We start from the raw sequence: 14,961 nt of genomic DNA, 5'->3' as shown, positions 1-14,961 counted from the left end.
AAAGCACTGTCTTGCAGAAAACCTTAAGCAGAGGTCATGGAAACTGTACAATGAAGTCGTACCATCAACTGTGAGAGTGACGGAGATGGATGAGCGCCCGGCTCTGTTCTGAGCCACCACTGTCCATTCTCCAGAGTCATGGGGCATGGCTGGGACAATGATCAGGGACTGAGTCCCATCCTCTTTAACCACTATCTTATGGGTGTGGTCACTAACAATCTGTTGTCCTGCAAAGGCCACATAATTGAAGTTGGATTGAGTAAAAAGCGTTCTACATTTCTCAACACCTTTAATGCAGATTCCTCTTATGTGTGTCTCACCATTGTGGAACCAATAAGTGTCAGGCATTGGTCGGCCAACAACCTTCAGGTCAAATCTGGCAGTTTGTCCCTCAGAGCATTTACATGCAGTAGGTTTCATGACAAATACGGGTTTGTAAAGTCTTTCCAGCTGTTGTTCATCAGTCTCATCAAGCCGACGAGCGGGAGATCGTCCGGGCGAACGGCTGGGTGATCGGGCAGGAGAGCGGCTCAGAGAACGAGGTGATGTGGATCTGAGGAAACATTCAAAATGTCATGAGCATTTAGATCATAGACTTTGAAGAATTTGCTATGACTCATATTTTACCTGATTCTCTGCACTGCAGGCTGTGGTGTGTATCTCTGAGGAGCGGCTGCAGATGACTCCACATAGAGCTTCCCTGAGCAGACAGCATTTCCCTTCATGTTGGTGGCGAAGGCAGTGTACACGCCTTCATCTTCTGGTCGGACCATAGATAGGCGGAGGCTGGCGCGTCCATCCTGGAGGACCTCCATCTGGTAGTGGTCACCGGGCCTGATGCGCTGGCCATTTTTGAACCAAGCAATCTGCCACAAAGTTAAGGCGTCAGTGAATCCTGTTTGACTGTCTCCGTCATGTCTGTTCCAGGTGAGTTGTTTAATAGAAGTAACCAAATTAGAACCTTTTATTTCAATATTTCTCACCTTGGGGAGCGGCATTCCAGACATCTTGCAGTGGAAGGTGACGCTCATTCCCTCCATGATCCTGTAGTTTTTGACCGGAGTGTCGAAGGCCGGCTGCACCGCCTCATTGGCAGTGGCGGTCACCATCAACTCTCCATCCTCGGTTACAATCTCTCTGTAGGTGATCTTCATGATGGTGAGCTCGATCTCCTGAATGATTCTCAGCTCCATGGCAGACAAATGGAATTCCTGCAGGTTTCATGAAAAATATCGGATCTTTGTAAGTTGAGTGAAAAAAATTATCAGTGGCTTAATTTTTCTGCTTTGATAAATGCATAAACAGTATATTACAGTTGCTTAAACACACAGATTTCAACTGTATTATAATGTATGTAAAGATTCTAACAAAGATGAATTGCCAAACTGCTAAAAGCTGCTCTGATGAATGTTTCTTGTACCTGTCCGGAGATAACGGTGGTCATTGTATCCACTGTGATAGGGGGAATGTCTCCAGGTTTGGGCTCCTGCACCGGAGCTGTCACTTCCTGTTTCTTCATGTACGCTTCATATTCCTCTGTAAACAAAACATTTGTTTTGTCTGTGATATAGTCACTGTGATCCACAATTCATATTTAAGCCCAGTTTCCCTTTAATGTGTATATTGTTCTTTCTGTTTAGAAGCTGTTTGTGGACATACCTTCCTCCAGAAGACTGACGGAGGCTGAAACTTCTCCAAGCTGATTCTTGGCAAAGACAGAATATTCTCCTGCATCGTCTGCAAAGGTCATCGAGATCTCCAATCTACACTCTCCGGTCTCTTTCTTGTAGGCAACTTTATACCTGATGAACACAGACAGTGAGTTATATAAAATTACCCGTAGTAACATTGATTATTTTAGCATTGGAGTTATTTGAAGGCCATAGAAGTCATGAGAATGTAAATATAAAATGAAACTAAATACTGATAATTGAGTTACTAAAGTAATGAAAGATTGCCCAGATTGATATGATGATGCCAAAATTAGATAAATAATTCATCAGCTGACAGGACCTTTGGTGACTTTTCCTAATAATTATATTGTTGCCTGGCTCTTTTTAGTGGGGCATGGTATCAGAGAGAGAATGTGTTTAACTGTTTTTATTTTAGATTTGAGGTTCTAACCCATATTTAACTTTATAAATGAGAATAAAATGTCAGTGGCTACAAGAGAACATACAAAAAAAAAATTCACTTTATTTTATATTTTAGTGTATTTTGAAAGTGAAGTACTACAATAGTTATAAATAAAAATGTTAAAGCTGCCGTTAAAGACTTCAAAAGTCATTACTGTAATTTGGTGTTTTTTGAGTTATTATTGTTTATTTAATATTTAGCTGGACTTAAATATTTTATAAATATTCTTTTATGGCAACATATATCTTTGGTTTCAGGTTGATTAATAACTTAAAAGACGTGTCAGTGGTTGAATTCCATCTTTTAAAGTCTAAACAATATCAGTTGCTACCGTTTCCTTTTATATAAGCTGAAGTATTAGATTATGTCCTCAGTCGTTTCTTTTCCATAAACTAAAATGATGATTTAGCTAATAGAAGTTTAAGCTTGATGCAGGAAAGAAGCAGCAGCAGATACATATAGTATAGTCAACAGTATTTGAGTGTACAACGTTACTGTGAAGGTATAAGTTCATTTTAAAATCCAAAGTATACCGTGGGTGATTAGATACAGTTTGGTGGTTTTAGGAAATCAACTGGATTTAAGCAAGTCAGACACATATTGTAACAGTTGCCTCAGAAGAGAAAAGATTCCCTCCCTGAGGTTTCAGTACCTGTATCCGGTGGTGAGCGGCACGCCACTCTTCTTCCAGACAATGTGAGGTTTGGGGTTTCCGCCCACCTGACACTGAAACACAACGCTTCCTCCTTCCACCAGCTTCTGAACGACGGGTGTCTTAATGAAGACGGGAGCAGCAGCAGGGGAATCCGGCTCCACCACACTCACTTCGGTCTCTTCTTTAGCTTCTGCTGTAACTCTGTGATTTAAAACAAGGAACAACTTTAGTAAAAAAAAAGAAATACTGGTTTATTTTTTAATCTTTACAAAATATTCTTGACTTACTGAGTAACTTCGGTGGAGACTACCTCCTGCTTGCCCTCGATGTCCTCAGACACTGTGGGAAAAATAAAGTTCACTCAACCAAGAATTTGTTTCTGATAGGAAATGAAACAAGTGTCTCTCAAACATCTTGTTAATTTAGAAAATAAATGTGTTTTTATTTACATTTTATTTTAAGAATTGGTAAGCTTAAATGATTATTGAGCCTTCTCAATAATCAATAAACAATATGTCACTGCAGCACTCAAACCGTTGAGCTTCTTACAGGTTTTTATTCTGACAGGGTTGGAGGACCTTCTTTACTTCACCCCAATCTTTAGCTGCCCACACACATTCTCAATCAGACTCACGTTGGGACAGACCGGGTCTCTCCTAACTTTAGTATTAGTACCAGTAAGACCAGTAGTTTCATAGTGTGCACTGACCCTGGACGAGCAGGTAGCAGGAGGTGCTGATGGTTCCGGCCTCGTTGGTGGCTGTGCAAGTGAAGCGTCCGCTGTCTTCAGCGAAAGCCTCACGTATCAACAGCCGAGCAAATCCGCTCGAGTAGCTGATCTGGAAATCAATGGAGCTCTCGATCTTGTAGTCCTCCCTGAACCACATTATGACGGGGGCAGGCTGACCGCTGATCTGACACTCCAGAGTCACCGACTCGCCCTCTGTCACGTTTGAGTTTTTCAAGCCCTACGTCGATATAATATGTTTAGAAGATACCCATTTTGCTGGAAAGCTGATAATCTGGTCAACAATCTCAACTGGGCCACTTACAGAGACCAAAGTGGGTGGGACAACAGCGCCACCTGCAGACGGTACAGCTGCTGCCTCTGGCACCTGTCACAGAAACAAATCTATTAGACTAATCTGACTTTTAAATCCATTTCTAAAACAACAATGCAACACACAGGACATAAAATGTGATGTTCACGCCCAAGAGGTGATGAAGAAGAGGCGACAACACAGAAAAATGAAGAAGGTGCTGGATGGGCTCAAGAGGTGAGGATGAGGTTATCAATATGCAGAGAAGGAAGCTTGTTAAAGTTTTTATTAGAAGAATATTTATTGTTGGATTTTTCACAGAAATCAAGAAAACCAGACCTCTACCTAACAGGAGGACAGTCCCTAAAGATAAGATGAAAACAAAACCCAAAGCTTTGAGGTCTTTGTCTCATGAGAGGTGAAAGACTGGAGTAAATCACAGTTTTGTGGGAAATCCTTCCTTTAAAGCTGGTGTGGGTTTTCAAACTGCAGTTTTCAGAACCATCTGTTTCTTGCTACACATCAGGTTTTCTTGTTCTGCTCAGATCCACCTCATGAAGCTACAGAACAAACCTTGGCTCTCCAGTCCTCATAAACTCTGTCCATCCCCACCATGTAGGCGACCCCCGTCTGAATCTGGGTGCCAGAGCGATACGACTCAATGGATTCTTTGAACGGTGATGGGATGGACTCCAGCATCTCACTGGTCCTAACAACTTTTAGAGACGGACTGGGAGACTTGACCGGTTTGATGATCTTTCTAGAAGGAGATGAGGAAAACTCTTTCTGCAGAGTGGCGATAGCTGAGCCGGCGATGGACACCTGACCAATCCAGAGAGGAGGAAAGGCCACACCGTCATCAGAGCAGCCATAGACTGGACTAGACTTTATTATCATTCACATTTTACACTATAAAGTGCAAAAAAGAGTGAAGTTCCATTGCAATGAAGGAAATGGATGAATGAAATGTGCTGGATTCATATCTAAGGTGCACACAGCACACAGAGGGTCTATGGGCCGTTAGTTTTATTAGAACTATAACAGGATCAAATGAGGGGAATTTTAGATGAAGCAGGATTAATTATGGGTAGAAAAGGAAATTTCTTTTCTGATTAATAAATTAAGTCATGAGCATAAAAAAGAAGAAGGTTAAAGAGGGCTTCATTTGTTAAAGATGTTCAAACACCTCTAGAATCGGTTTGCATCTCAGGCAAGCAGTAATAACCAAACTAACAGACTAACACAATACAAAGGCTGCCTGATGAGAGTCAGAGTGTTTGGTTTATTTTAGACCATTTGAGAAATATTTTACATTTACCATATAGCAATGGTGTCAGGAAAATAAGAGTTTGGATGTCAAACAGTAAAGCGTAACCAATGGGTCTAAGCTGATGCATATATATATATATATAAATAAACCCCAGCTTTTGTCCCTCCCTCAGCCTGTATTTAATTAGACACCAGGAAAATCAGAGGCAGGAATTTCTGATCAATGTGGAACTTTAAAAAACTCTAAACACGAGACACTAGTTGGCCTCTGCAGCCATCTGTGATCACACCTGTTCGTGAAACATGTATGATTGTAGACTTTGTTTTAGAAAGACTCGAAACTTTAGAGGCTGGCAGATGCTGCACAGCTTGCTGCAAACATTTTGCCATAAAGTTGAGAACAATAGAAACCTGAACTTAGAGAGTCGACTACCTATCAGTTGTAACTCACACATTGGTCGCATTGGTCGTTATCTTTTTAAGTTTCTCATTTTTACTCTGGCTATGTCCTACTGCTTGCCTGGTTCTGCCTCTCTTACCTCCCCAACAGACTCTGGTTTGGGGACAGAAACTTTAGAAACCATGAATTGTGGAACTGGAGATGGAGTGAGACCAGTTTCCACTCTGGAGGAGATTTCTGTCCCTCTCTGAATCTGCGGTGATCAACACAGAAGCGTTAGCATGTCAAGTGGAAGCTCAGAGCTGCTCAGTAAAATAGTAAGGAAAAAATGGCAAATTCAAAGTAATTTAATAATAATCATTCTTCAGAACATTGTTTAAAATTAAAACTTAAACTATATTTAGTTTTAAGCACAAAAATTATTAGAACTGTTCAGATTATAAAAAGGTTTTTCTAGTGAAAATTTAACCTGGCTGACAGAGTAAAATAATTTATTTGTGTCATATCAGGGTCTTGTTCTTTTCTTCACATGTAGAGCTTCTAACCTGAGCCTGCAGGTCAGATGTGAACTCCTGAGCAGCAGTGAGCATTTGACCAGCCTGCATTCTCGTTGACATCCAGCCAATCTGATACTGTTGATCGGCAGACATAGCAACTGTCTGCTGCCTCATTTCTGCCTCTACAGCCTCCACCTCTGCAGCTCGACCGCCTTCGACATGCACGGGTTGGCGGATACGAGCCAGGTCAACGGCGGCCACCACTTTGGCCACCGCCCCAGCTTTTGTCCCTCCCTCAGCCTGGAGATAGAACCAGCAGCACAAAGAGCTCAGAACAAGACAACAACACACAGAAAGTAGTAAATAAAATAGTACGTCTGAAATTTATTCAGACTTTCTGCGTAGCATCAAGTAAAACAAGATGTTACTGCATTTTACTGTTAGTCAAGTGAGCCAGGTGAAGTAGAATAGAGCTAGTAATTTTACTAACCACGTTATTCCAAGATCACATGATGCATTTCATACAGTTTTATTAAAATATGTAGGAACATAAACATTTACATATATAATAATATTGTCATAATATTGTCATGCCAGCATCTTCACCTTAGAAAGATTTGCAAAATGACCAGAAAATGACCCGCAGTTGGTAAATGATGGAAAATAATGTACAGATTCCAGGAATCATCCATTTTCACATGAACCAGATTAAGCCACAGATTAAGCTTCATCTGATTGAAAGTGAAGCCGCAAGACACACAACTACTGGGAACATCTGGATATTTCAACGTTCTGAAAGGACCAGAGGAATCTGACTAAAGTAACACACCAAAAAAATTCATTTAGCTAAATTCCTCACCAGTTACTCGAAAAGAACCTCACTACATACCAAAAAAAACTGCTTTGTTTCAGCTGCTGTTATCAGCAAAATGTGTTAGCATAATCAATCCTCCAGCAGCACAGCCATGATGACGGTGGGTAGCTCAGTACTGAGCCATGTTTTCTTAGAGATACTGGTGCTGAAGGGATATAGACAATAAAAATTAAAAACACAAAAAACCGAGTCTCCGATTATTTTTGACTCCAGAATTTGGTTCTCATATTTCAGCCCTAAGAGGATGATTCCAGTAACTCTGCTGATCTCCAGTGATGGGAAAGTTGTCCACATGAACAGGTTGAAGAAAATATGGTACAAATCAGCATAATCCAAGTTTTACAAATCAGAAGGACCCAAAGCACACAAAAAGAAATGACAGGAGTGAAATCTGTGAAAAAGATTGTTGAATGTTGGCTCTTCTGCAGGAATTCTCTTCTCGCAATAATCCTAAAAATATTTATCCATTGGATTTAATAATAAGATAGGAGAATCCAGTTGGAAGAACAGAAACTGCCTTAGTCTTTGATAAGTTTGATTTAGACATGTACTACAAAAAACAAAAGGTACAGAGTTTTTTGTAAATGTAAGCGTAAACTTCAAACGGAGACCAGAAACATCTGTAAAGAAGAGATTCAAGGTTTAGGATTTTATCTGCAGCTTTCACCATCATCCAAGTCTAAGAAAGTTTCCAGGGGAATGAAATGTTGTTATCAGACACACAGAAAGACAAACATACAAACCAAACAACCTCCATCATGGAGGCACAAACAGAACTGGACAGTACAGTACAGTACATGCTCCATCACTATGCTCAGATATGACCAACTCCAAACAGCAGGAGGGGAATTCTGGTAATAAAGGTTTCAGATTCTTAGCATCTGGTGTTAGCATGAGCTGACATTATCCTCCTTTCTTATGTCTCTGAAGCAGCTAAGCCAAAGGGTAGATAAAACCCTCCTCCAAACACACAATCCTCACCTCTTTGGAGTCTGTGGCTGGTTGATGAACTGGTTTCATGCCATCATCTCCCCTCTTCCATGGTGGGGGGACTTCAGCGGCGGGGGCAGGCTGCTTCCTCGTGGTGACGGGAGATTTTACCGGCCTGGTGGGGAGCAGTGACGAGGTTCACTCATTCAGCTTGTAGGTAACGTAGCTACTTTAACTCAGCATAAACAACGTGATGCTCCCACCTGACGGTTGTGGGCGTTGGAGCCTTCACGTGTCTGACAGGTGATGGTGACTGTTGGCGCCCTGCGGCCACCTTGGGGACCAGCGAGGGCTGGGTGGGAGACTTTGACGAAGGTTTGGGTGGAACTCTGGGTGGAGTCTTGTGACCAAGTGTCTGAGTCAATTCGAACTCCATCTTCTGAGGAAAGATACAAAGAGATCAAATTAAGGCACAATAAACCAGAATCTAATATGACTAAGGTAAAAATTGGTTTCCAATGAGTAGAAAAAGGGAGATAAAACTAGAACCCTAACAGGAGTTCTGACCAGATCAGACATTATTTTGCGTACCTTTTCCACTCTTGTGACTCTGGTCTGTGAAATCTGAGCAGTTGAAATCACCGTCTTGGTTTTCTTGGCTGGAACTGGTTCTTCTCCTGAGCACAAACGTTCAGTTCAGGTTCAGATAATGTCAACTCAACAGTTATAACCTACAGAAGCTGACTCAGCTCACCTTGAACCAGCAGCTCACAGGTGGACGTGGCCCGTCCACTGCTGTTGGTGGCTGTTGCAGAATACGTCCCAGAATCCTCTGGGAAGGCCTCTGCAATCAGCAGACTGTACTGGTCTCCGTCCTGCAGGATCCGAAAGTCGGCAGAGCTCTGGATCTCGGCTCCCTCCCTGTAGAACTTGACTACCGGTGTGGGGATGCCTGTGATTCTGACGTTCAGCCTCACCTGGCTGCCCTGCCTCACCGTGGAGGTCTGCAGCCTCTGAAGGAAGGTGGGAGGCGCCGTCTCGGCTGCAGCAGGGACAACGGGTGTAAACCAACAAACTCCAACACCTGACTGTATCTTTTAGATTTAATCTTCAAGATTTAACTTGTATCATCAGTCAAAGTTATTTTAACTCGCCCACATCAAGATATCCCCAAATTATTTTTACTAAATGTAACAAAAGTTACAAACTAACAAATGCTTTCCATAACTCCACTCCAAAAAAAGTAACTATCAGCTCAATACAGCCAGAGAGAGATTTAAAGAAGAGCAACAAAACCACACCAGGTTGGTTTGCCTCCCACTGATGGCGTCTCACCTGTAACCAGGAGCTCAGCGGTGCTCGTGGCTTGTCCAGCGCCGTTGGTGGCTCTGACAGAAAAGCGTCCGCTGTGTGCGGCGGTCACAGCGGAGATCCTCAGAACAGCGCGGCCATCGCTGAACGAGATCTGGACGCCGGGCAGAGCTGCGGCGGAAAGAACCTGGCCATCACGGAACCAGCTCACCTCAGGAACTGGAAAACCTGCAGAGGAGAAGGTCAGAGGTCAGGGAAGCACGAACTACATGCTGCAGAACCTCAGCTACAAAACACACAGGAACTTCACTGTATGAATATCAATCAATGTTGCTTTTGAAAAACAATAAAGCTTTTACAATTTAACACTTTAATATGGTTTGATTTATAAAGCAGTGATGATTTAAAAACCATTATAATATGGTTGATTAATGTTTTAATAAATCATATTAAAACAGTAACTGTTTTATTTTTTTGGAGTTAAAACGGTATTTAAATCAGAATGGAAATAAAGATGAGTAAAGTCTTTATTTTTCTATTAGTCAGAAGCTAAACTTTTATCTTTGAAATTTCAAAAGTGAAAAGTCTACAATCCTCAAATCTTTTTTAATTGATGTGAAACAGTCATATTTTGTTATGACTATAAACTTTTATTATCCTGCAAACTTTGCTTAATTAGCTGCATGGTGGAGTGTCTGAGCAAAAATAAAATGTGGAAAAGTTTCAAATTTTCATTTACTGAGTTTTTCCACTCTGTAAACTTTTATTATCCAGTGAACTTGGCTTGTGACGGAGAATTGTCTCCTGCCTGAGAACCAAACCATGATGCTGCCATCAGATGTTTTCTTACCACTAACTTGAGCCTCGAACGAAGCGGCACTACCCTCCAGTGCCACGACGTTCTGTAGCGGCTGTGTAAACGTTGGCGCTTGTGTTGACATGGTGGTCGGCACCCTGAAACACAGACCAAGTGATTAAACCTGAGATTCCCGCAGCAGACAGACACATTCCGCCCCTGAAGCAAGTGCGTGAGGCGCGTTTCATCTGGTGCAAACCATCCACAAGAAAACATCCACAAGAAAACAGGAAGAGCTGCCACTTTAGACACGTCAAGTTATCTTACCACCAGCAGGTGGCGCCAGATCATGCATTAAAACTTTGGAAAGAAAAGGCTGCTAAGAAGCTTTTTTTCTAATAAATTCACAAAATGCTAAAGAAAGTCAAATGTTTATGATACATTTTTTAAACACTCAAGGTTCACAAAGAGCTGGTACAGACTCTTCAGACTGCTTTAAAATGTCTTCTGCACAAATATATACAGATATAGTTTTCATGCAGTTTGGGTTTTGCTTCATTTTCTTTCATTGGAGTTCTGCAGAACGTGTCTCCTCCCCTCCATTAGCTTCTAAACATTTCTATTGTCATTCACTCAGTTAACTCATGCTGACTATTTAGCTACACGCTGCAGTGTTTGTACAGCAAAAATAAGAATAAAGTTTCACATTTTCACTCACTGCTTTTTCCACAAAATGCACTTGATGGTTAATTTTACAAGCATTTTCCAAATGTATGAAATATCCAGCATATATGATCTAACCACAGATCCGTTCAGTTCAGACATCAGTTCAGTTCTGTTTGCCACATTTATGTTTTCTCAGGGTTGTTTTAAAAAGCTTCCACAAGACCGAGACCTTATTAACTGATATTCAACATTTTCTTTTGGTCTCTACAATTTTTGTAATTTTTATTCTTTGAAATTCAACTTTCATTTTTTTGTTTGTTTTTGACAACTGTTAAGATTTAACAATTTTTAACATTTTTTTTCAAAAGTTGTAGATGTATTTCTCAGGCAGGTTTAAATAAATTACAACAAAATATTTGTTTTTTCATAAGAAATGAGAAAAGCAACTTTCAAAAATAATAAAACATTTTATTTAGAAAGAAACAGTCTACCGCTCAGACATAATTGAAACTATTTGATGCACTCTCCCAGATTATAGCATAAACTAACACATATCTGCAGTCCCATGATAATAAATGTAAAATAAGTATCTTTTTTGGAGAAAAATGTTTTCATCTGCATTTTGATGATAATTGACATGTAAGAAATGATTTGTACTGTTGTCAGTAATCAATGGAAACATATTTATTGGAATTTTAACCACCAAACATTTGTAATAACTGCTGATCAGGCTTTTTCCTGTTTCCACTTGTGTTTTGAGTGTAATATTTTACATTAGACATCCAATTCTGTGAGGTTGGAAGGCCTCCTTGCCATCACCCTAATCTTTAGCTCCCTACACAGATTCTGAATCAGATTCTTGTTAGGACTTTTCCTGGACCAACCCAAAACATCAGCATTACTTCCAGTGACAAGAAACAAGTTGGTCAAATTAAAAGACTACTTGAAAAGATGTGAATAATTTTCTGAAAATATTCATATTTTACAGAAACTGTGATGAGCGCGTATGCAGTGCAGGGCAGTCAATAGGTAGACATTTCTTTCTAATTATGTTAAAGTCTGTTTGTCTGTTAGTTGTGATTCAGTTATTTACATGGCACTAAATCACAAAATATTAAAATACCTTGTCCAAATCCAATGTTATTCAGATTCAGGATCAATAAAGAGTCAATTTTCCTCCAATTTATTACCTATTCTTATGCTGATCTCATTAGTACATAAACATATTGATGTTAGACAACCAGACAATAAAGCTACAATGTTGTTATTATTGTTCTACTTTGAGGTTATTGTATATGTTTTGTATTTATAAAACTTTAAACAGATTCTGTGAAGCTGCAGCTGTTTCTGATAATCTGACAGCAGCAGGTGCTGCTGCGCGAACCGCAGTACTACAGTAACTGCCTCAGTACTACAGTTACTGCCTCAGTACTACAGTTACTGACTCAGTACTACAGTTACTTCCTCAGTACTACAGTTACTTCCTCAGTACTACAGTTACTTCCTCAGTACTACAGTTACTTCCTCAGTACTACAGTTACTTCCTCAGTACTACAGTTACTTCCTCAGTACTACAGTTACTTCCTCAGTACTACAGTTACTTCCTCAGTACTACAGTTACTTCCTCAGTACTACAGTTACTGCCTCGGTACCACAGTTACTACTTTATAGATCCACAGGTCAGAAGTGTCGCTCTATGGAAAATGTTTCTTTAAACCATTACTTTTACTGTGGAAAAAAACGATCTTGATTATTCTAATAATGTTAGAGAAATGCAGTTAAATTGAAAACAAAATGCAATCTAATTCATAGAGTGCAAAACAATCATCATCCTAGTTTAGCTTAAAAATAAAAACAGAAAGAAAACAGCAATAATAATAATGAGCTGCCTTTCTAGAAATGTTGTAAATATGACCAAAATCAGAAGTCATGTTCATATGCTTATCATGGCTTATTATGACTCTCTGTGTTTGTAAATTAAAAACCCGAAACATCAGTTTTCAGATTGTTCATGTTGTGGAAACAAAACTGAACTGAAACTCATTAGATCTACATGAAGCATGAACCAGATAACATGAAATTACATAAAATGTGAAAGCAATAGTTGTCATCATTCACATTGTTTTTAACACAGCTTTGAATAACGTTATATTCAGCCAGAAAGCGGATTATTTGATTAAAGCTGGAAAAGCACCAGAACTAAAATCATGTTTACCTAAAATAGCTTCACATGAAAATAGATCAGACTCTTAAATCATTTGTTGGAGACGCATCTTTACTTTGACTATGCTCGACCCAAATTACAGAACATTCTTCTTTTAGTCTCACAAATATATGATTCTGTGTTTAATCACGTCTGAGGCAGAAAACCAAAAACTCATCAAATATTTTATCACTGAAGCTCCAGAAACACCAAGTCTGACAAGTTCATTGTCAGACTTCCTGCTGATATCAGAAGATCCCTTCAGTGACGTGAGAGGATTTCTGCCTGAGTCATTTTCTAACACGTCCAGATGATTTTAGCATCAGAATCTGGGTGAAATGAGGATTTCCTGCACTTTCAATGAGTCACTGAACACCTCACCAGGACACCTGCTGCTTCATTTCACTGCTGTCAGCTGATCTCAGCTCACATTGTTTACATTCCCAGTTCCAATCATCACAACATTATCTCAACATGCTCAATCCATAATCAATACATAGCTTAACATCAAACTGATCCGCTAGGATCAAACCGGACCGGCCCTGCTGGTATTTACAGATCAACATCCGAGAGACAGATATGGCAGTAACCAAAAATACCTCGACACCCCCACCCTGACCCTGCACAGTTTGATTGACAGCCACCATGTGGCGCATAGCTGGAGGTGCCACTGATAGCTCTGCTGCTGATTCCCTTAAAAAGCCATGGGCCCAGCTGACAGGCCTCTCGGATGCTCTCAGCAGCTATTCTTGGCCTTCCACAGATCACTGCACACTCTGCTGCATGAGGCCTCCTTCTGCAGCCAAAAATACATCAACACCTCAGCAAACGTCTCCAAAAGCTGAAATCCTGACCCCAGATCTGATCCCAGCTTCACCAAAAAACCAGAGTCCATGTCCGGGAAAAAGCATATGAGTTAGGGAGCACTGGGACACGAGCTGGAACTACTCACTTGTTTCCACAAGAGTGCCTAGAAGTGATGGGACGGAGCCCGACTGACTAACGGGCAGCAGCCCCCTTATCCAGAAAGGTTTGTGCAGAAAAATCCAAGGTGAGAACGGTCGAGCCTCGAAATGTTCCCTGACAAAAACAAAACTACACAGAGAGAGGCCGTGTAGTTTTGCTTTCCCTCCTCGCAATCCCTCCACCCGAGGCGAGGCTGGGAATGCTCCAACTGCTCAGGAGGGCCCAGACGGTGCTTTAGGGTTTTATACCAAGGGGGCAACCTGCATCACCACCTCACAGAGCCTCCCCATTGGCTACTGGGACACCCAGGGGGGCATGATGGGAGATGGCAGCCATTTATGAAACCTCCTCTCCTCCAGTCTGCCAGTCATCATGAAGCCGTTGATCGAGCTACGATTCCCATCGATCTGGAGTCGCCTGACTGCAGAACGTCAAGCATTACATGAGACCTGAAATAAAACCCTGAAGAGTTAAACTGTGTAAAAATCTCTGCAAACATCAGAATCATAAAATAAGTGCTGACAAAAAAAGGAAGAGAGGCTGTCCCTGTCAGTCAAACTCCCCCCGCCTCCATCCAGCAGCACCACCGGCTGGTTGTTACAACACACCAACAAACTGTTTGTCTTCATCCTCAGTCTGACTGATGCAGCTTCAAACCAAGATTTAAAGGCTCTGCGATCAGAAAGCTTCAGCTCAGAACTGATCCAGTAGCTCAGAACTGATCCAGTAGCTCAGAACTGATCCAATAGCTCAGAACTGATCCAGTAGCTGTTCTGTCCCACCATCAGGGTTTGCTAACACCGTTTGGTAACTAATCTATTAATCTTCTATCCATCTGTCACCCAACCAGAATCCAAGAATCTACAGCAGAAGCCTCTGATTTGTTTGTTTTCATTAATGTGAGAAAATTAACCTTTTGGATTCTTCATGGTTTTGTTTACATCCAATAACCAAATCCAATGTTAGCTAATTTAACAAAAACAACAACAACAACAACAACTACTAAGAAACAAAAAGACAAAAGGGTTTCTTAAAATAAGCACTGAGCAGGGTTGATTTTGAAATACCAAACCTGAGGAATATGGAACATGAAGGAAATCTCATACTCTGTTTATGTTTAGGAGTTAAGAGTCAGAGTATTATGGTACTTTCTAGAGAAAAAAATCTAACTAAATTAATATCATAAACTAGATCAACATTTGTTGCAACAGCCCCTTT

At 40.7% G+C, this 14,961-nt stretch overlaps 1 protein-coding gene and 3 long non-coding RNA genes across 28 annotated transcripts in view; 3 read left to right on the top strand and 1 right to left on the bottom strand.

The window, feature by feature from the left end:
* The window catches only part of LOC145550864 (uncharacterized), a 29,487-nt gene extending 28,736 nt beyond the window's left edge, over positions 1 to 751 (top strand). For both annotated transcript variants that reach the window (XR_014086647.1, XR_014086648.1), the window contains 2 exons: positions 442 to 542; positions 647 to 751. This is a non-coding gene — a long non-coding RNA (uncharacterized LOC145550864). The remainder of the gene's footprint in view (positions 1 to 441; positions 543 to 646) is intronic.
* The window catches only part of LOC103461768 (titin-like), a 154,451-nt gene extending 140,505 nt beyond the window's left edge, over positions 1 to 13,946 (bottom strand). For 23 of the 24 annotated variants that reach the window (XM_081604603.1, XM_081604606.1, XM_081604608.1 and 20 more), the window contains exons 1-20: positions 13,730 to 13,946; positions 9,963 to 10,066; positions 9,137 to 9,340; positions 8,556 to 8,843; positions 8,393 to 8,478; positions 8,065 to 8,240; positions 7,853 to 7,976; positions 6,046 to 6,297; positions 5,640 to 5,753; positions 4,405 to 4,653; positions 3,844 to 3,906; positions 3,501 to 3,759; positions 3,079 to 3,130; positions 2,789 to 2,992; positions 1,660 to 1,802; positions 1,421 to 1,536; positions 984 to 1,211; positions 628 to 866; positions 321 to 553; positions 63 to 227 (exon numbers count right to left, since the gene is read on the bottom strand). In XM_081604603.1, the coding sequence (XP_081460729.1) occupies positions 63 to 227; positions 321 to 553; positions 628 to 866; positions 984 to 1,211; positions 1,421 to 1,536; positions 1,660 to 1,802; positions 2,789 to 2,992; positions 3,079 to 3,130; positions 3,501 to 3,759; positions 3,844 to 3,906; positions 4,405 to 4,653; positions 5,640 to 5,753; positions 6,046 to 6,297; positions 7,853 to 7,976; positions 8,065 to 8,240; positions 8,393 to 8,478; positions 8,556 to 8,843; positions 9,137 to 9,340; positions 9,963 to 10,053 (3,286 nt within the window). In that variant the 5' untranslated portion in view covers positions 10,054 to 10,066; positions 13,730 to 13,946. The remainder of the gene's footprint in view (positions 1 to 62; positions 228 to 320; positions 554 to 627; positions 867 to 983; positions 1,212 to 1,420; positions 1,537 to 1,659; positions 1,803 to 2,788; positions 2,993 to 3,078; positions 3,131 to 3,500; positions 3,760 to 3,843; positions 3,907 to 4,404; positions 4,654 to 5,639; positions 5,754 to 6,045; positions 6,298 to 7,852; positions 7,977 to 8,064; positions 8,241 to 8,392; positions 8,479 to 8,555; positions 8,844 to 9,136; positions 9,341 to 9,962; positions 10,067 to 13,729) is intronic. The other variant, XM_081604610.1, reaches the window with a different exon arrangement.
* LOC145550865 (uncharacterized) lies at positions 817 to 1,731 on the top strand. Its single transcript, XR_014086649.1, has 4 exons — positions 817 to 927; positions 1,144 to 1,242; positions 1,462 to 1,519; positions 1,641 to 1,731. It is a non-coding gene; the product is annotated as an uncharacterized LOC145550865 (long non-coding RNA).
* On the top strand, positions 1,739 to 4,503 carry LOC145550866 (uncharacterized). The gene is made up of 4 exons (XR_014086650.1): positions 1,739 to 1,818; positions 3,980 to 4,068; positions 4,153 to 4,249; positions 4,377 to 4,503. It is a non-coding gene; the product is annotated as an uncharacterized LOC145550866 (long non-coding RNA).
* Positions 13,947 to 14,961: the final 1,015 nt, after the last annotated feature.

The sequence above is a fragment of the Poecilia reticulata genome, chromosome 2, assembly GCF_904066995.2.
Source record: "Poecilia reticulata chromosome 2, P_reticulata-male-v2, whole genome shotgun sequence".
NCBI classification, from domain to species: Eukaryota; Metazoa; Chordata; class Actinopteri; order Cyprinodontiformes; family Poeciliidae; genus Poecilia; species Poecilia reticulata.
The sequence above is the reverse complement of the archived record's forward strand: the minus strand, read 5'-3'. Positions and strand labels throughout refer to the sequence as shown.